General features: G+C 39.3%; 1 protein-coding gene across 3 annotated transcripts in view; it reads left to right on the top strand.

Annotated features, from left to right (window-relative positions):
• Window positions 1–20,419, top strand: part of RASGRF2 (Ras protein specific guanine nucleotide releasing factor 2) — a 374,367-nt gene that overhangs the window by 188,219 nt on the left and 165,729 nt on the right. For 2 of the 3 annotated variants that reach the window (XM_074384260.1, XM_003920945.4), the window contains 3 exons: window positions 13,375–13,522; window positions 15,834–15,923; window positions 18,509–18,762. In XM_074384260.1, the coding sequence (XP_074240361.1) occupies window positions 13,375–13,522; window positions 15,834–15,923; window positions 18,509–18,762 (492 nt within the window). The remainder of the gene's footprint in view (window positions 1–13,374; window positions 13,523–15,833; window positions 15,924–18,508; window positions 18,763–20,419) is intronic. The other variant, XM_039474667.2, reaches the window with a different exon arrangement.

The following is a 20,419-nucleotide window of genomic DNA, read 5'->3' as shown; positions in this document are numbered from 1 at the left end:
TTCTTGTGTCAGTTTGCTGAGAATGGTGGTTTCCAGGTTCATCCATGTCCCTACAAAGGACATGAGCTCATCATTTTTGATGGCTGCATAATATTCCATGGTAAACATAAGACCTAACACCATAAAAACCCTGGAAGATAATATAGGCAAAACCATTCAGGACATAGGTGTAGGCAAGGACTTCATGACCCAAACACCAAAAGCATTGGCAACAAAAGCCAAAATAGACAAATGGGACCTAATCAAACTCCACAGCTTCTGCACAGCAAAAGAAAACAGCATTAGAGTGAATTAGCAACCAATGGAATGGGAAAAAATTTTTGCAGTCTACCCATCTGACAAAAGGCTAATATCCAGAATTTACAAAGAACTAAAACAGATTTACAAGAAAAAAAAAAAAAACAAAACAAGCCCATTCATAAGTGGGCAAAGTGTATGAACAGACACTTTACAAAAGAAGACATACATGAGGTCAACAAACATGAAAAAATGCTCATCATCACTGGTCATTAGAGAAATGCGAATCAAAACTACATTGAGATACCATCTCACACCAGTTAGAATGGCGATCATTAAAATATCTGGAGACAACAGATGCTGGAGAGGATGTGGAGAAATAGGAACACTTTTACACTGTTGGTGGGAGTGTAAATTAGTTCAACCATTGTGGAAGACAGTGTGGCGATTCCTCAAGGACCTAGAAATAGAAATTCCATTTGATGCAGCAATCCCATTACTGGGTATATATCCAAAGGATTATAAATCGTTCTAGTATAAGGACACATGCACACGAATGTTCACTGCAGCACTGTTTACAATAGCAAAGACCTGGAACCAACCCAAATGCCCATCGATGATAGACTGGACAGCCGGACTGTTTTCTGCACCGTTTTACATTCCCACCGGCAATGAATTGAGGGTGTTAGTTTCTTCACATCCTTACCAACACTTACTGTCATTGCTTTTTTGCTTAGAGTTTTTGTGGTGGAAATTAAATATAAGAATGTAGAAGCCCCTTTAATCTATTCTGGTTGAATTAGTATAGTTACTAATTGTTAAAGAATTTAACTCTTGTTAAAGAATTTTTTGTGATGATAAAAATACTTCTACCAATACCTACTTATGCACATTTGAAAAGAAATGAAAGTCTCAGTGTTAGGAAAGAATCATTAATGTCTATTGTGATGTAAAACATTTTCCTCAGCTTCATAATATAGTACTGTAAAAGATAGTAATTTTTAGAAGCACTCCTTAAAATTTCTGTATCCCGAGGTAATAATTTTACCATTAATGATGTTCTGTTATATTTCCTAGTAACAATATTTTGCCTGCTTTTATATTTAATTGTGCTTTAGAAAGGATTATCAATGACTTTCCTCATGCCCCAAATTTAGTGCAATGTTTAAGTAATGAACTGTGACTGTGAACAGGAAAGAAGGAGCAATGTTTAGGAGAGGGGTTTTTAGTCTTTAATTTTGTTCCTCTTTTTGAGCTGTCTTAACTGAGATGCTTGACTTTCCATTTACTGTAGAGGGGACAGCTTAGGAGGGAAAAGCCTGTCAGTAGAGAGAAGAGATTGATGGAGGTGACAGTGTTAGGACCTCATGTTAATGTGATATCTAAAAAATACTGATTAGCCAAAGAAGTGGAGATACTGACATGGGAGAACTTGAGAACCAGAAACAGTATGTGATAGTCATGCCAAAGTGATGATGAGTAAAGATAGAGAAACTGGTCTTGCTTAGGTCAGGTCAAAGCAAATGTTGCTTTGATAAGATCTGTACTATTGTCATCCATGCTTGGATTTTCCTCTTCCTGAAGGCATGATGATTCTCCTGACGTGAGGAATGCCGATTCCAAACAGTTTTCCTGACAAAATTATCATAACCCTGGAGTTAGGCAGACTTTTACTTTAGTGACCTGGGCTATGACTTTTCATCTTGGGTTTTGGTGTATTTCCCTTCATATATATGTCTTCAGTCCAAATAAGTGGTGTGAGAATCTGGCCCAGCAGCAACAGCTTCTTACTAAGCGAATATAATTTTTGCCCTTCTATAAAATAATTAAGGTCTATTATTTCACACTGTGCCTCTGCTTTAGACTTTTCAACATTTTATTTGAATATTCCCTTTTCTCCATATGGAGTGATGGTGGTCAGGATTTTTAAAAATTTTATTCGTTCATTTATGATTGATATATGATTATTGTACATATTTATGGGGCACAAGGTGATGCTTTGAAACATGCATAAATGTATCATGATAAAATCAGAGTTATTAGCATATAAGCTAATATTTGGTTATTAGCACCAAATGTTTAAGGCAGTGACCTTAAACATTTATTATTTCTTTGTGGACATTTAAAAAACTTCTCTTCAGCAGGGCACTGTGGCTCATGCCTATAATCCCACTTTGGAAAGCTGAAGCCAGTGGATCACTTGAGCCTAGGAGTTCAAGACCAGCCTGGGCAACGTAGTGAGACCTCATATCCACAAAAAGATGAAAAATATTAGCCAGGCCTGATGGTATGCACCTGTAGTCCCATGCTATTTGGCAAGCTGAGGCAGGAGGATGGTTTGATCCCAGGAGGTCAAGACTGCAGTGATTTGTGATTATACTACTGCATTCCAGCCTGGGCAACAGAATGAGAACCTGCCTCAAAAATAAATAAATAATTAATTAAAAATATGTCTTTTCCAGCTATTTTGAAATATATAATACATGATAATTATTATAAATATTATGTACTAATATTTTTTTCCATATGTATCCTAATGTTGATATCTGTTTGTACTCAGAAACAATTTTAAGTTATGCTTTTACCATGTTGATTTATATGTCCTTTGGCAGGGGAAAGCTTTTTTTTTGTTGTAGGTGTTGAACTTAAAAGCAAACATAAAAAATAAAAAATAACCAAATGAAAATAATAAGGAGATTAAGCAAACATTTCAAAACTTGAGTAGTATCTAATAAATGGAAAATTTAATTAGATAAAATATGTATTGGCAATCTAGTGGAATAAAAATACCAGTGCTCTGAGAAATATTGAAGGGAAGCCCTGTATGTATTTTTAGTTGATTTGATGCAATCCTGGAGCAGACATCCATTTACTAGTAGGATGTGAAAAGAAAGTTTTGTGATGCAGCGTTGGAGGGTACACCAGTAAGAACAGAATAGGAGTAGTAAACTAGGGAGCCCTAATGAAATAAACAGCATGACTGGAAAACTACTATGTGAAGAATAAGGAGCCAACATAGTGAGACCTCATCTTTTTTTTTTTTTCTTTTTTTTTTTTGAGACAGAGTCTTACTCTGTCGCCCAGGCTAGATAGAGTGCAGTGGTGTGATCTTGGCTCACTACAATCTCTGCCTCCTAGGTTCAAACGATTCTCCTGCCTCAGCCTCCTGAGTAGCTAGGATTACAGGTGTATACCACCATGCCCGCCTAATTTTTGTGTTTTGGTAGAGATGGGGTTTTGCCATGTTGGTAAGCCTGGTCTCAAACTCCTGACCTTGTGATCCACCTGCCTCAACCTCCCAAAGTGCTGGGATTACAGCATGAGCCATTGTGCCTGGCCACGACCTCATCTTACAAAAAATAAAAAGCCATATGTGATGGCTTGTGCTTGTAGTCCTAGCTACTTGGGAGGCTGAGGTGGGAGCGTCATTTGAACCTGATAGGCCATTGCACTCCAACCTGGGCAACAAAGTGAGGCCCTGTATCAAAATAAATAAATAAATAAATAAATAAATCAATAAACCATGCAAAATAAATCACATTAAATGATAAATTATATTAGCTCATATTAGATGAAATAAATCATATTAGATTATTTATTTCATTTGGATAATATGATTTGTTTCATTTGACAATGACATTAAATCATTTGAATGACTATATTGTGCCAAGTCCCCAGGCCTGGTCTAGTATTTAATCTTTTTGCCTGGATTATTATTACATTACTTCCAACTATCAAAGCTTACACCTAACACTGGGGGAAAACCTGGGACTTTCTGTTGATCTACATGCTTTAGAATCCTGTTCCCCATTTATCTCTTTCTTACTCCCTTTCTTTTTTTTTTTTTTTTTTTTGAGGCGGGGTTTCGCTCTTGTTACCCAGGCTGGAGTGCAATGGCGCGATCTCAGCTCACCGCAACCTCCGCCTCCTGGGTTCAGGCAATTCTCCTGCCTCAGCCTCCTGAGTAGCTGGGATTACAGGCACGCGCCACCATGCCCAGCTCATTTTTTGTATTTTTTTAGTAGAGACGGGGTTTCACCATGTTGACCAGGGTGGTCTCGATCTCTCGACCTCGTGATCCACCCGCCTCGGCCTCCCAAAGTGCTGGGATTACAGGCTTGAGCCACCGCGCCCGGCTCTTACTCCCTTTCTTACTCCCTCCCTTTCTTGCATTGCTAGAAAGAAATACCTGAGGCTGGGTGTGGTGGCTCATGCCTGTAATTCTAGCACTTTGGGAGGCTGAGGCTGGTGGATCATGAGGTCAGGAGTTCAAGACCAGCCTGGCCAACATGATGAAACCCTGTCTTTGCTAAAAATACAAAAATTAGCTGGACGTGGTGGTGGGTGCCTATAATTCCAGCTATTCAGGAGGCCAAGGCAGGAGAATTGTTTGAACCTGGGAGGCAGAGATTGCAGTGAGCCAAGATCATGCCATTGCACTCCAACCTGGGTGACAGGGCAAAACTCCGTCTAAAAAGAAAAAAAATACATACCTGAGGCTGGATAATGTATAAAGAAAAGAGTTTTAATTGGCTCACAGTTCTGCAGGCTGTATAAGCATGGCACCGGCATCTGCTCCACTTCCGGAGAGGCCTCCGGAAGCTTTTATTCATGGCGAAAAGAGAAGGAGGAGCAGGTGGGTCATATGGCAAGAGCAGGAACAAGACAAAGAGAGGGAGAGAGGAGATTCCACACACTTTTAAACAGTCAGATCTCATGAGAACTCACTATCTTGAGGACAGCATGAAGCCATGAGGGATCCATCCTCATGACCCACACGTGACCCACACACCTCCCAATAGGCCCCACCTTCAACAGACTACATCTCAATGTGAGATTTGGGTGGAACACAGATCCAAACCGTATCGTTCCCCTTGAGGAAACTCACCACTTTGTCATTCCCTAGACAGGCTAGGCTCACTCCCACTGCAGGGCGTTTGCACATACTGTTCCCTGGGCCTGGATGCTGTTCCATCAGCTAGCCACACAGCTCCCTGCTTCAAGTCATTTCTCCAGTACCATTTCTCCATGAAAGCAGCCCTCACAGCTTGGTTAAAATTGTAACCTCTGCCCACCTACCTCCTATTCTACTCTTACCGTTTTTCCTCTACAGTACTAATCACCAAGTGACATTAATGATGTCTGTCTCCAGTACTATGTAAGCTCCAGAAAGACACTGATTTTTTCCTGCTATGTTTACTCCTGTGTCCAGTGCTTTGAACAGTTTCCGAATATGTAACACTCAGCAAATATTTGTTGACTCAGAGAATCAGTGTGGACTCATGGGAACATATAAAGAAGGAAATCAGCGTTACTTATATTCCCAATGCATGAAGTAAATAACTACCGTTAGGATTTTGTGTATTTTCTCTTTCCTCCCCACTTAATATTGCAGAAATATTGGAAAGTATGAAAAAGCACAAAAGAAGTAATTCAAGAAGTAATTAAAAATCACCCGTAATTGCTCCAGCTCAAGAAAGCTCCCTTTAAGTTTTGATGTGTGTCTCTCACTTAGAGTACCTTTCTCTCTGTCTTTCTCTTCCCTTATCCTCATCCACTTATGTCTGTGTTTATACTTAATTTTCTCCCACTATACATGAACACATATATATGTACATGTACGTATAATGTTTATCTCAATTTCTTGGGCTTTTTTTTCTGTTTATTTATCAGTGAGTCTTGGGTATGTGCCATTATGTTATGGCTATTTTTTAAAAACATATTTTAAATGCCTTGTTATTCCATTATGTAGATATATTATTACTTATTTAATTCCATATTATACAGGTATATATTTAGATTATCTCCATTTTCTTATATTTGTTTTAATGAATGAATATTTTGTTTCTTTGTACCTCTTTGTGCAAGCCTCAGATTATTACTTTTGAGTGATATTATTATAAGGGAAATTATGAAGGCAAAGGATATAACCATTTTGACCTGTTTTGATACATGTTGTGATATTGTCTTCTACAATGATGCACTTCAGTGCTACTATATAACAATATCTATTTACTATATCTTTGTTAGCCCTGAGTATTATTTTTTCTAAAAGTCTTAACCAGTTTTGGTAAATAATTTATACTTCTTTGATTAAGAAGGACTTTTTTTTTGTTTTGAGACAGAGTCTCTCTCTGTTTTCCATGCTGGAGTGTGGTGGTATGATCATAGCTCACTGCAACTTCAAACTCCTGAGCTCAAGTGATCCTCCTGCCTCAGCCTCCTGAGTAGCTGGGACAACAGGTGTGTGCCATTACACCCAGCTAATTTTCTTTTTCTTTTTTTTTTTGTAGATAGGGTGTCATTTTGTTACCCAAGCTGGAGTGCAGTGGCATAAACACTGTCATTGCACCCTTGACCTCCCAGGCTCAAGCAACACTCCAGCCTCAGCCCCCCAAGTAGTTGGGACTACAGGTGCATGCCACCACACCCAGCTAATTATTGTAGTTATTTTGTAGAGATGGGTTTCACCATGTTGCCCAGGTTGGTCTCAAACTCCTGAGCAAGAGTGATCCACCTGCCTCAGCCTCCTAAAGTGTTGGGGTTACAGGTGTGAGCCACTACACCTCGTCCCAGCTAATTAAAAAGAAAAATTTTGTAGAGGTGAGGTCTCACTAAGTTTCTCAGGCTGGTCTTGAACTCCTACCTTCAAGCCATCCTCCCACCTCAGCTTCCCAAAGTGTTGAGATTGCAAGCATGAGCCACCGTGCCCAGCAAGAAGGACCCTTTTCATGCATTTATTGGTCGTTTGCTTATTACGTTTTGTGAAACCCTTTTGTCTGTTTCTTGACTTACTAATTTTAGCCAGTATGATTGAGTCTCTGGCACAAAAATGAAAAATTTAACACCCTTACAATATCTCTTATGTCCCCTGCTTTTTGTCCCCTCTGTTTTTGTTAGTTACACATTTTTGGCTCTTAAATTAGTTGACTTCATGTTCTAAAGCAATACAATTAAACCTCTATTGCTTTATCAACTTTACACAGTATGGACTGACTCTACTAGGAGAGGTAAGTGTAATAAGACGTTTAATGTGTTTTTATTTCTTTGCTAATCCTGAGGTTTTATTACTTTCCTTATTATTTATTCTTTATAAATTTTTTTTTTTTTTTGAGACAGAATTTCGCTCTTGTTACCCAGGCTGGAGTGCAATGGCGCGATCTCGGCTCACCGCAACCTCCGCCTCCTGGGTTCAGGCAATTCTCCTGCCTCAGCCTCCTGAGTAGCTGGGATTACAGACACGCGCCACCATGCCCAGCTAATTTTTTGTATTTTTAGTAGAGACGGGGTTTCACCATGTTGACCAGGATGGTCTCGATCTCTCGACCTCGTGATCCACCCGCCTCGGCCTCCCAAAGTGCTGGGATTACAGGCTTGAGCCACCGCGCCCGGCTATTCTTTATAAACTTTAGACATTTATATTCTGTTCTCGAAATTGTTCCTCTGTGTTTTGTCATAGGCTGATTCTGAAAATTAAAAACCAGTAAGGAACATTTCCATTGTGATTATAACAAATGTTATGTCCCAAAGTATCAAGGTTGGTGTTTGGTCCCACAGAGAATGAAATATAACCATATGTTGTTTAATATTTACTCCTTGGAGGATAATCTTGCATGTGTCAACTTCTAGTTTCTTTCTAGCTTCCTTTACTTCATCTGGCTTGTTTTCTTGCATTCGATGCCATTCTGTTATCTTTGATTTCTGTTTTGTTTGGTTGGAAAACCTCCTCATAATTTTTCCTTGCACTAAGTTTGTGTGGGTTAGTAAGTTTTTCCTATCTTGTTCTGGTACTTGGTCAGCGATTGTTTATCGTTTTAGAAATTGTTAAGCAGGTTCAAAATATTTTCTCCATAATTCTCTGTGGCCACCTAGAATCCCAAGTTAATGATAAAAAGTATGACAGCATGATTCTCATTTCCTTTAGATACCTGTTGTTTCTCTTTGGAAGCTTTTATAATTTTTCTCTATCCTTAGAATTCTAATACTTTACCAGGGTATATCAGAGTATGAAATGTTTTCATGTATTCTATCTGGTATTTGGACTATTCTATTTGAACTGTGCTATGCTCACTTCAGGGAAAGTTTCTTCCATTTCTGTTTTTTTTTCTTTTTTAGATGGAGTCTCACTCTGTTGCCTAGGCTGGAGTACAGTGCCACTATCTCGGCTCACTGCAACCTCCGCCTCTCGGGTTCAAGCGATTCTCCTACCTCAGCCTCCCAAGTAGCTGCGATTATAGGTGCCCACCACCACACCCAGCTAACTTTTTGTATTTTAGTAGATACGGAGTTTTGCCGTGTTGGCCAGGCTGGTCTCAAACTCCTGACTTCAGGTGATCTGCCCACCTTAGCCAAAGTGTAATTTCAGCCAAATTGCTGGGATTACAGGCATGAGCCACCCTGCCCAGCTCTCATTTCTTTTATTATTAATATTTTTCCCCATTGCAGTCTAAATTTTTTCCTTTCTGGAACTCACACAAGACAGATACTAGACTTCTTGGATCTATGCTCTAGGTTGCTCAGTTTTCCTTTTATATTTGCAATCTCTTTATATTTTTGTTTAGTGTTCTTTTTTTGAGCTCTCTGACCAGCTTAGTTTTTAGCCATGTCTGGGTTATTGGTTAGTACATCCATTGACCTATAAAATTTTCGTAATTATTTTTTTTTGTTTCCAAGAAATTCTTTAAAAAACCTGATTACTCCTTTTCCAGGGCAGCCTCTTTTTCTTTATGTCTCTAATATCCTTCCATATCTTTCTGAAGGTAGTAAGTACCTTTTTGCCTGAATTAGCCTTGTTTCTTTTTGTGTCTTTTCTGTTTGTTCATTTGGGGCTTTTTTTTTTAATCTCTTGCCACTTAACAGTTTTTAAAACAATAAACAATTTGTTGTTATACACAGTTCCTGTGGGCCAGGAATGCAGGCATAGCTTAGCTTGGTGCCTCTGCCCAAAGGTGTCTCACCAGGCTACAATGAAGTTGTTGGCCAGGTCTGTATTCTCATCTGAATGCACAACTGGGGAAGAAGGATCCACTTCCAAGTTCACTCACTCTGTTGTTGGCTAGATTTGCTTCCTTACCAGTTGTTGGCTAAATTACTCTTAGCCAGAGACCTCCTTTAGTGTCTGCTTTTCATGGGCCTCTCTGTAGAGTAGCTCAGAACCTGGCAGCTGACTTCCCTCAAACCAACCCAGCAAGACAGCAAGAGAAGGCAAGTAGATAGAAGCCACAGTCTTTTTTTTTTTTTTTTTTTTTTTTTTTTTTTTTTTTTTGAGATAGAGTTTCGCTCTTGTTACCCAGGCCGGAGTGCAATGGCATGATCTCGGCTCACCGCAACCTCCGCCTCCTGGGTTCAGGCAATTCTGCTTCAGCCTCCTGAGTAGCTGGGATTACAGGCACGCGCCACCATGCCCAGCTAATTTTTTGTATTTTTTAGTAGAGACGGGGTTTCACCATGTGGACCAGGATGGTCTCGATCTCTTGACCTCGTGATCCACCCATCTTGGCCTCCCAAAGTGCTGGGATTACAGGCTTGAGCCACCGTACCCAGCCAGAAGCCACAGTCTTATAATCATGACATTGCCATCCCACCAGTCCTGCCATGTTGTGTTCTTTATAAGTGAGTCATTTAGGTCCAGCTCACAATCAAAGGGAAAGTCCTTTTTACCTAAGGGGATGGGTACTAGAAGGCAGGGGTCACTGAGGGGCCATCTTAGATGCTGCCTACTATGGTGCCTGCTGTGGGAAGAGGGAAGGCTGGTTTTCATGAGTGTCTGCTCTTCCTTGTTTCTAAATGAAGGACCTTGTGGGACATTCTGGGTAGCTGGTCTGGACTCACTGTGTGACTGTGAATGCTGGATCGTGTTGTGTCAGCTTCCTTTTCAGGTGTGTGGGCAGACAGTAGGAAGGCGGGTTGGAAATTCTTCCTTGTATAATTCTATACCCTTTCACCCACACAGTTGGAACTTGTTACTTGCTACTACCCACTAAAATATGCCAAACATGATGGGATAGTGACTCAGTTGATTAGGTTATGTTATATGACAAAGGAAAAGGGTTACTTATGTAGCCTTTTCCTTTGTAGTAGCCTGTTACTTAGCTTTACATTTAGGAATATAAAGATATCATTACAGTCTTAAATCAGTTAACGTTGAGTTAATAAAAAAGGAGATTATCTTTGGTGGACCTGATTTAATTAGATGAAAGACCTTAAAGAGCAGGTAGGAAATGCCCTCGCACTGGCTTGGAAGAAGGAAGCTGCCATGAGTTCTGTCTCAGCAAAGACATGAACTATTCTAATTGGCCTGAATGAACCTGGAACGGGACTCTTCCCCAGTCAAGCCTCAAGATGATAATGCATCTTGATTCATACCTTGATCGTAGCCTTGTGGCATCCTGAGCTAAAGGTCTAGCTAAACTGAGTCTAGACTCCTAACCCACAGAAAGTATAAGATAATAAATATGTGTTGATTTACGAACCTGAAAGTAAAATACACTGTATTCATTTTCTATTTTGTAACAAAGTATCACCAGACTTAGTGGCTTCGGTTCTGCTGTTACAGAACAGAAAATGAATACAGTGTATTTTGCTTCCAGGCTCTCTTCCTGCCTTTGCTTTCTTGGTTCTCCCTTGTGTCCACAGTGACTGTCTGGAGTAAACCCAAGCTCTGGCCTCAGAGTCCAGCTCCCTCATTAGAGGCCTTCTTTAGGAAAGTGCCACCCTTTTGTAGAGAAAGCAGACTTTGCACTGCCAGCTGGGGACATGTCACTGCTGCCAGCTGTGCCTTTTATTTCTTATTTTTGAAGTGTATGAAGAGGAGGAGCCTAACCTCAGATATTCTAAAGGTACTTGTTTAATGGAAGATCGTAACAATTGCCCTTGCCTGCTCCTCTGCTGTTTACATTTGCTGCTTCAAATGGAATTTTACAAAGTCCATGATATGGGTGCTGAGGATGTCTGGTCTATTGATGGCATATTTTCCTGTTTTTATAATGCTCTTAGGGTTTCATTCTTTAAACAGAAAACCATTTTCCTAGCAAAGGCCTTGGAAGCGAACGGCGGCAGATATTGGTGATGAGACTGTGTGAAGTCAGCTTGCATTTCAAATTGGACCTGCCTTTTTCTTTTCTTTTTCTTTCTTTTTTAAGAGGAAAGAATATGTTGCTTTGCTGCCTATCACTGATCTAATGTATTTGTAACCAATTTGGCATATTGCTAATAAATCTGACGAGAAAAGGCATAATTTTTATAACAATTGCTTTTCTTATGCTCCATTATTATTTTTCTCCCTTAAGTTCCCCCAAGCATACTCCTTATCAAGACTCTTCTCTCTTTTCTTTTTCTTTTCCCTTCCGGTCACTTGTACTTTCATATCCTCCCTTTCTATTCTCTTTGGGTAATTTCTTAGAATGAGTGACTTAAAAATATTTCTGACATGGTTCTTTTCTAACCCTAACAGTATGCATGATACAGGTGCTGAGGATATTGAGATACTGATCTAAAATTGTGATTTTAGAATTGTCTTAAGACTTTTAGTTCTAAGCAACGCAAACCAAGTAACCTACACCTCAAACAGTTTACATTAAAAAAAAAATGTATTAGCAGGACACTGCAGTATCTCCTTGAACCCCAGGCTAAAATTGTATTCCGACGTCACAAGGGCCTGGCACCAGGAACTAGAAAGCTACAGGAGCCCAGGTAGCTGTTAAATTTCTGTCTCTCCTGTCTTTGCTTTTCTGCACATCTTATTCTTTTCTCTCTTGGTGGACACAATTTGACTGTTTTGGCATGAATGTGGCCAAATATGGCTGCCCAAAAGTGGCAACTAGAACTTCCAAGTTAATATTATTTCATTTCAAGCAAATAAGGGAGAGGTACAATCCCAGGTTCCAAGGGGGAAAGAATCCATTTGGTTGAGCTTGTGCCAGTTATCTCTTTTTAGACTGGTTTAATATGGTCGTGAGGGCAAGTTTTGTGGTATAAACATGGCTTGCTGTGGCCCAAGTTCCTAGAGAGGAGGTAAGTGAGTGGAAGATTGGGCAGATATCTCAAAACACTCATCCTTCAGCATTCTTGTTTGTGTCCTACATGCTCTTTCTCATCAGAGAGACAGTTTAGCTGGTGGTTAAGAACATGGACTTGTGGTCAGACAGACCTTAATTAGAATCCCAGCCCTGTTACCTACTAGCTGTGTGATCTGAAGTCAGTACTTTGCCTCTGTGAAGATCAAATTCTTTCTCTGGGCAATTGAGATCACAAATCTCCCGGGGTTGCTGGGAAGATAAAGATGAAATAATGTATGGTATATCCTATGCACTCAATAAATAGTAACTATCATGAATTATTACTATCATACCACTGGAGAAAGATGATATGAATGGAAGAACATGCATTTCATAACCCTGAATGGTGCAAGAAGATCTGAAGGCAAAATTTTAGATACCACAGAATTATATCATCAGTAAAAATCTAAGAGTAAGTTTTGTCTTACCATACTTGAGCAAAGACAGATACAGGCTAGGCTGCAGGAGTTAGGGCCGACATAATCTAAACTTATTTCTAGAATATAATTTCCATTTCTGTTGGCTTTAGAAATGGAGTAGTCAATGATCTTGTAATCTAAAAGAGAACCTAACAGAGTTGGTGGTCACTAATAGTACAGACGTAATAGCTTTTCTCCAGTTAGTGCCTGTTCTGATGGTCTCTGCATTCATTCTGTTTGGGAGCAGGTTTATTTTTATAGGCTAATATCTTACTCGGTGAAATATTTTGAATAGCATCCCTGGAAACCATGTGCCAGAATTCAAAAGACCTCAGTATATTTGTTAAAGAAGACATAGTACTTTCTTTTAATTTAAGACTATTACAATTTCTTTTGTGCTTTTCTCACTTCCGTGGTAAGATTTTTTGGGTAGCAATTATTATTAAATGACTTCTTAGAAAAGGATATGTAAAATGATTATTTAAATTCTTCATCATTGAAGGATACCAGATATAAGCTGAAAGTTAATGTTTATGTAAAGTAGAGATAGCTGAACAAACAATGTTCATAACTTTTTTTCAAATGTAGTGTATTATATTCTATATGGAACTATATATAGTAGAACAATATCTCAATGACTAACTATGTAATTTTCTCTCAAGTTATGCAGACATTTTGATTGAGAGGGAAGTATTAATGCAGAAGTACATTCATCTAGTTCAGATCGTAGAGACAGAAAAAATTGCAGCTAACCAACTCCGACATCAACTTGAAGATCAAGACACAGAAATCGAAAGGCTTAAATCAGAGGTATTATTTCCCAGTCGATAGATTCCTTCTCATTGTTTCACGTTTACCATCATTTCCTCATGATTACTTAAGGCCTATTCAGGGCAACATTTTAATCCCAGGCTAAGTTCCTCTGTCATCAGCACATGCATGGCTGGGCCTGACCTTGACATGAATCTAATGTTTACATTAGGATTAGGTAAATGTGCTGCAGGAACATATCAGGATAGTGTGCTTTTTTGGTGGGGGGTGGGGTGGGGGGTGTTATTTTTTTCTCCTGATATCCTTTATTAGCTCAGAAATTCAAGAATTGACTATGGTTCTGAAAAATTAACTGTTTTCAGATACCCTATGGTAATGATAATTACGAGTCTGCCATAGATTCAATTAAAGTCTAAAATGATGATTAAGGGAGGACCAGAAATGAATTCAGACTCTTTTAGATTGAAGGAGTCCATCCTTCTCCCCTCCACCATTTTAAAAAGAACATCTGGATTAAACTATAAGACATTGCTAGGGTGCCTTTTTCCCTGGAGTTGGAATTCCTGCCTCCCCTCTCCCTCCCTCAGAGTGTGACCTTCTCAGGCCTTGCATCCCCAGAGTGAGGCTGATGCCCAGAGTGAGCAGAAGGGGGTTTTAGAGTCCACTGCCATGGTCTGTGCCTCCATCCTCCCTACCTCCCAGGCCTCAGTCTAGATAGAGAATCCCGAATGTTCCTTTCCTGCTGTCCTGCCCTTCCTCATGGGCAGTAAGCAGTAACTGAAGAATGGGAGAGGAATGCAGAGAATGAGATTTTCTCCCTCTTTCTGCCCAGGGATGCATTAGTATCTTCTGAGATTCAAAGAAGGGAATAGGACACAATGAACCCTATTAGTAATTGTATCCTCATTGACAGAACAGTTTAGGCTCCTCAGCCTTGGCAGTGTTCTGGTCATTTTTACTGTCATCAGACATTTTCCTTTTGGTATCTTCCTACTTTCCTCTAAGATACACCCTGTGAATCCTAGGTGGGGGTTTCACCTTCTGTTCCCTGCCCACATCACCTCCAGTGTTCAGAGCACGGGCGTAAGCTTCTTCCAGCTGGGATGTGGCAGCTTCTCTGAGGATGACAACTTGCGGATTATGTTCACCATATTATTATAGTTAACTTCCCGATTCGATCCTGGTATCTGATACAGTGAAAACAACAACAGAACACTTAACAAACCTGCATTTTAAAAGACTGTATCAGGGACTGTTATTTAAAACAAAATTATTGTGTTCTTTCTTTGCCACTGTAAGCTAGAGCAGATGCTTGTCTGCTAAGTGAAAGAGGTTGGTATTTACTCCACGAGAGAAGCTCAGCACTAGGCGATGTTCCTCAATGTTTATTTATGTGTGTTTATCTGCCTTCACTATGTTCTGTTTTAGTCTGAATGTAGATTACGGCAAAAAACTGTCAGTTGCAGGTATGTCTTCTGTAGTCTCTCGACAGGAGCCATAATTTACTTCCTACTCCCTTTCTTTTCCTACTTCCTTGCCAGAAATAGCGGAGGGGTGCATTTGCTATTGGGGACAAAATAGAATGACAGGTTAGATAGGGGCAATTATGATCTCTTAACTTTTGAAGTATTGCTTGTTAGTAAGTCTGTACAGGTTCTTAAGCTTGTAAGAGCCAGCTGTTCAGTGCTGACCTAGAGGTTTTTGCTGCTGTGTGTAGTTGAGAGGCCACCCAGTCTTGAAACGCCCTTCACAGGTCACAGAACTGAGCTGGAGATATATAAAGAGATCCCAGGTTATTTCAATCCTTTTTACCTTTTCCGAGGAATTCTCTTGGTTGGCTAGGACGAGCCCCAGGGCTCTGAAGTTCCTTTTATGGTTGCCATTTTCCTAAGGATGTTTGTCAGTTCAGGATGCCATGTGCTTTGGAAAACAACAGGCCAATGACTAGAACCAGGAGCCCTGAGCTGAGTGAGACTGCATGTGGGGACCACAGGGCATTGCAGGCAGCTGCCTTCAGGCGAGGGGGTGGACATGTCGCTGGACTCCTGATAAGGTCGTGGCCTGCTCACCACTGGCAGCTGGGACTGAGTTTTGGGCTAACATTTCTGCTAACCCAGATCTCAGGTCACACTTTCCACAGTCACTTCTTATAAACACTTTTGTTGGTGATAGCCGGTTGGGGGTAAAGTTTATGTTCCCCCATCTCAGCACCAAAGGAAGAGAGGATGCAGAAAAAGTGGCTGTTTCCTGAGGAGCTCATCGGCCCACCTCTGTAGGCAGAGCTTCCTGTGTGTTATGGCTGTAATCCAGCATTTCCCAAATCATGAAATGGACCGATTTTGTGTTCCAGATTATTGCTCTTAATAAAACCAAAGAACGAATGCGACCTTACCAAAGCAACCAAGAAGATGAAGATCCAGACATCAAGAAGATTAAAAAGGTAGGGCCTGGAGGTTTCCGGCTTTGCAGGCGCATAGTGACCAGTCGTCTGTCCTGTGGTGATGTCTTGTGCTCACGTGAGCTGGGAGCAGCCTTGGCGTTTCTGTGCTATGGCTCCCAGACTTGCCCTGCGGAGTGTGCCAGGCGTGGCTACTCTACAGAACTTCTGCTTGAGATTTCTTTTCACTCTCTGGGAAGGATGCCAAAACCGGACGTTAAGACAATAGTGTTCTTCAGTTGGGTTAATTAAGTGCTGTTCAGCCTCTTGATTTTGTGTGGCTTTCATATTTTGGGGGAATATTTTTTTAATTACATTTCAAAAATATTTCTTTTAGCTTTAATCTTTAGTGCTATTTAAGAAAGATATTTTTGGGCATGTGAGAAGATTGGGTAAATCAACACATCCGCTTAGATTTCTGTTTTATTATTGTTTCTTGTTTAACATCCACACAATCAGCACATTTTCCCCTCTTACTGCCATTTATAATTGCACAACTTTTGCAGTGAACCAGACCCTGGCTCTCATTCTAGTCCACTGTGTTTTGATTTGTCATTTACGTTTTGATCCCATGATCTTGATAGTCTTACATAAAGCACTTACTCAGCTTTGTTAATAAGTGAAAAGCATCATGTATCGGGAAATTTCCCTGGATATACATTTTCAAATCTTATTTCTTTTAAATTTTTTATTATTCTTCTTATTTTATGCTAATAATTATTCCCCTTCCCTTTTAACAAAACTTTAGTGTAGCCACCATTTGCCTGGGCATTTTAAAGATGATCAGTAAATGTTTGTTGATTGGCTGAAACACACAGGCCCATGCACTTTGTCGGGCTGGCCTGTCCCTTTTCACATCATCCCTATGGAATTCAGATATCATGTTTTCTACAAAATTGATTTAAAATTATATTTTATGTTCTTTTTATAACTTTAAATATTGCTCAGAATTTGAAATAGAAATGATTCTTAGGACTAAGTCAAATGTTTTCAGTTTTCAAGAAATAAAAAACTAAAATATTCGTTCACTATCCATTTCTTAGAAATTAAAATTTTTTATTTGAATCTGGTTTATGCTATTATAAGATAAATTTGTTTTTTTTTGTTTTTTTGTTTTTTTTTACAAAAAATCCCATCTAGTCAGTCTGGAAACATATTAATTCTACGGCCTTTCCTTTAATAGTATGCAGCTGCATGTAAATAAAAAATTAATAAAATTCAATTTTCAGGTATGTGGTAGAAACTGTTCTATTAGTAAATAAGTGAAGTGGCTACTGGTCAGCAAGCACCTCTTGCCAAGTAAATAGAAAGGTGTTACCTAACACCAAATCCAGTTAAGTTGATTTTTAAAAATATTTCTGTTAAATAAAAGAATACTGATAAAATTTTAAAAATATTTTCTACCTTTTTGTTTCTTAATAGGAATAATTTTTAAACCAGCTTTTGTACTTGTTAAATAGGTTTTGAAATTAACTTTGTTGTTCTTTATGTCTCAATTCAAAATAACGTCCGTGTGGAGAAAAGTGTTAACAATTAATCATTTCTCTATTCTGATCTTGGCAAATATCAATATAATTTTTTTTTACCTTAATAGACTAAAATTTAAAATTGGTTATAATTCATGGAAATTTTTGTTAGACTTTTTCAAATAATATGAATATAATTTCCCCACATAATTCTTTTAAAATGTGGTTAATTTTTATTAAGGCAGAGTGACTTTAACGCCTGTATAAAAATTGATAACATGGTGACAACCTTGATAGGCAAACAAGAGAATCTTAGACATTGCAAAAGAAGGGTCGTTGTTTAGTACATGATAATTTAGAATATTGCATGGAAAAAGTAAAAAGCATAAGGATGTGTTAAATAGATAATAATGATACTTTCGTAGTGATTTAATACTGTCGATTATATGTGAATTAACAACCTACTTTGTTGCTGAATTGGCCATATCTAAAGTGACAAATCCTAATTGTCATAAAACAAATCCTAATTAATTATGTTACAATTTTTTATATTTAGAAAGGACTGTGGATTTTTTTTTTTTGTTAACCATTCTATTTTATTTTTATGAAAAATGAAAGTAGTCTGATAACACGAGATTAAAAACAGAAACATGAGATGGGGTCTTGCTGTACTGTTCAGGATAGACTTGAACTCTTGGGCTCAAGTGATCCTCTCTCCTTAGCCTCCCAAGGTCCGGGACTACGGGCCTCTGCGTGTCCAGCTCTGTCAGTTATTTTATAGATAAAGAAACAGTGAATCAGAGGTCAAGGTGGTTGCAAGCTGGTTAATGGCAGAGCCTCTGAGTTAAAGGTTATAATACATGCTTGACTGCTCAGTGCCCAGCATTCACCTGAGCATTTTAAAGATGATCAGTAGGTGTTTGTTGATTGGCTGAAACACGCAGGCCAGTGCACTGTCTCAGGCTTGCTGTTCTTTTTCACATCATCCCTAGGGAATTTTGATCAATTTTAGAGGCTATGATGTTCTCTGCAAAATTGATTTTAATTATATTTTATGTTCTTTTCCATAAAATAATCACCATTGCAAGTAGTCAGATTCCCTTTTGGTTTTTTGTTCTGTAGGTTCAGAGTTTCATGCGAGGATGGTTGTGCAGAAGGAAATGGAAGACCATCGTGCAGGATTACATTTGTTCTCCTCATGCTGAAAGCATGAGGAAGAGAAACCAGATTGTGTTCACTATGGTGGAGGCAGAGTCAGAGTACGTTCACCAGCTCTACATCCTGGTCAACGGCTTTCTCCGGCCCCTGCGTATGGCCGCCAGCTCCAAGAAGCCCCCCATCAGCCATGACGACGTCAGCAGTATTTTTCTCAACAGGTTTGACATTGCATATATCAAAGAGTCATGAGAAAAACCCCTTTTTATTTCTTACAAGAATTTTTACTGAATCTTAAAAAGTTCTCATAAATTCATCTCTATGAGTTTCTGATCGTAAAAATAAGAAAGCTATTATTTGTGTCCCATTGTTAGTATAAATGTATGTATCATCTTGAATCTTAGCATCTAATGTTCTTAATTTTTTCTTCTCTATTATTTGACATACATTGTCTTATCGTGTGGAGGTGTATGTTGGCGAAGATAATCTGTCTCATGAACTGAAGGAAATGGAGTGATTTAAACATGTTAATTATATGCAAGTATTTTAGGAAGAGCAAAAGCTAAGGCAGGGCCTGAGAATCTCTGGTGAATGTATTTGCTCAATAAATCTTTATAGTTTCCTTACTGCTGAGGATTCATCAGTGAAAAATCCAAAAATCTCTGCCTTTATGGAACTTAAATTTTGATGCAGGAAGATAGACAACGAATAGCATTAGTGAAATAGATAGTATATTACATGGTGATTGGAGCTGTGGAGAAAAATAAAGAAGGGAAGGGGAGAAGGGGGACAAGGGGGAGTTTGGGTGTTTTACTTAGAATTGTAGCTATTTGTTTTTGGGTAGATAGTACACTCACATGGTTCAAAAGTCAAAATTACATGGAAACAACAGCTAGCCGTTGCACTCTCACCCTGTCTCTGTCCACCCGATTCCCCCGCCTTTTATTAATATTTTTACTAGTTTCTTATCTATCCTTTCAGTGTTTTTCAATTTTGATCTAAGAAAATATGAATATAGAGTCTTATTTTCCCTCTTCTTACACACAGGCAATATACTTTAACATATACTTCATTTTTTTCACTTAACGTTATTTCCTGAAGGTCTTTGCATATTGATACGTAAAGAGCATTCTTTTTTTTTTTTTTTTTTTTTTTTTTTTTGAGACAGAGTTTCACTCTTGTTACCCAGGCTGGAGTGCAATGGCGCCATCTCGGCTCACTGCAACCTCCGCCTCCTGGGTTCAGGCAATTCTCCTGCCTCAGCCTCCTGAGTAGCTGGGATTACAGGCGTGCGCCACCATGTCCAGCTGATGTTTTGTATTTTTAGTAGAGACGGGGTTTCACCATGTTGACCAGGATGGTCTCGATCTCTTGACCTCGTGATCCACCCGCCTCGGCCTCCCAAAGTGCTGGGATTACAGGCTTGAGCCACCGCGCCAGGCCCCCTAAAGAGCATTCTATTAAAAAAAATCACTACATGATATTACAATCTGTGAATGTACCATAGTTTTTTTTATAGCAGGTTTTCAAAAAGGCTAAGGTGACATTCGAGCAAAGGCTTGAGGTTCCTGGAGGAAGAGTGAGGCAAGTAGAGGGAGCTGCCCGTGCTGGGGACATGGGGCTTTGACATGCCCGGCAGGCCAGCTTGAGGGCCTGCCCTGCTTAGTGTCAGTGAAGGGAAGAGCCAGGAAGTTTTCAAGGTGGGACATGGTACAGCCATTGACTTTTACTCTAAATGAGATGGGGAGGCATTGGTCAGGTTTTGAGCAGAGAAGGGGTGTGATGTGACTTCTGTTCTGAAAGGCTCACTCTGGCTTCTCTGCTGAGAATGGTCTGTAGGGAGATCAATTTGGTGGCTATTCAATAAACAAAGTGAGA

Source organism: Saimiri boliviensis, chromosome 1, assembly GCF_048565385.1.
Source record: "Saimiri boliviensis isolate mSaiBol1 chromosome 1, mSaiBol1.pri, whole genome shotgun sequence".
NCBI classification, from domain to species: Eukaryota; Metazoa; Chordata; class Mammalia; order Primates; family Cebidae; genus Saimiri; species Saimiri boliviensis.
The sequence above is the reverse complement of the archived record's forward strand: the minus strand, read 5'-3'. Positions and strand labels throughout refer to the sequence as shown.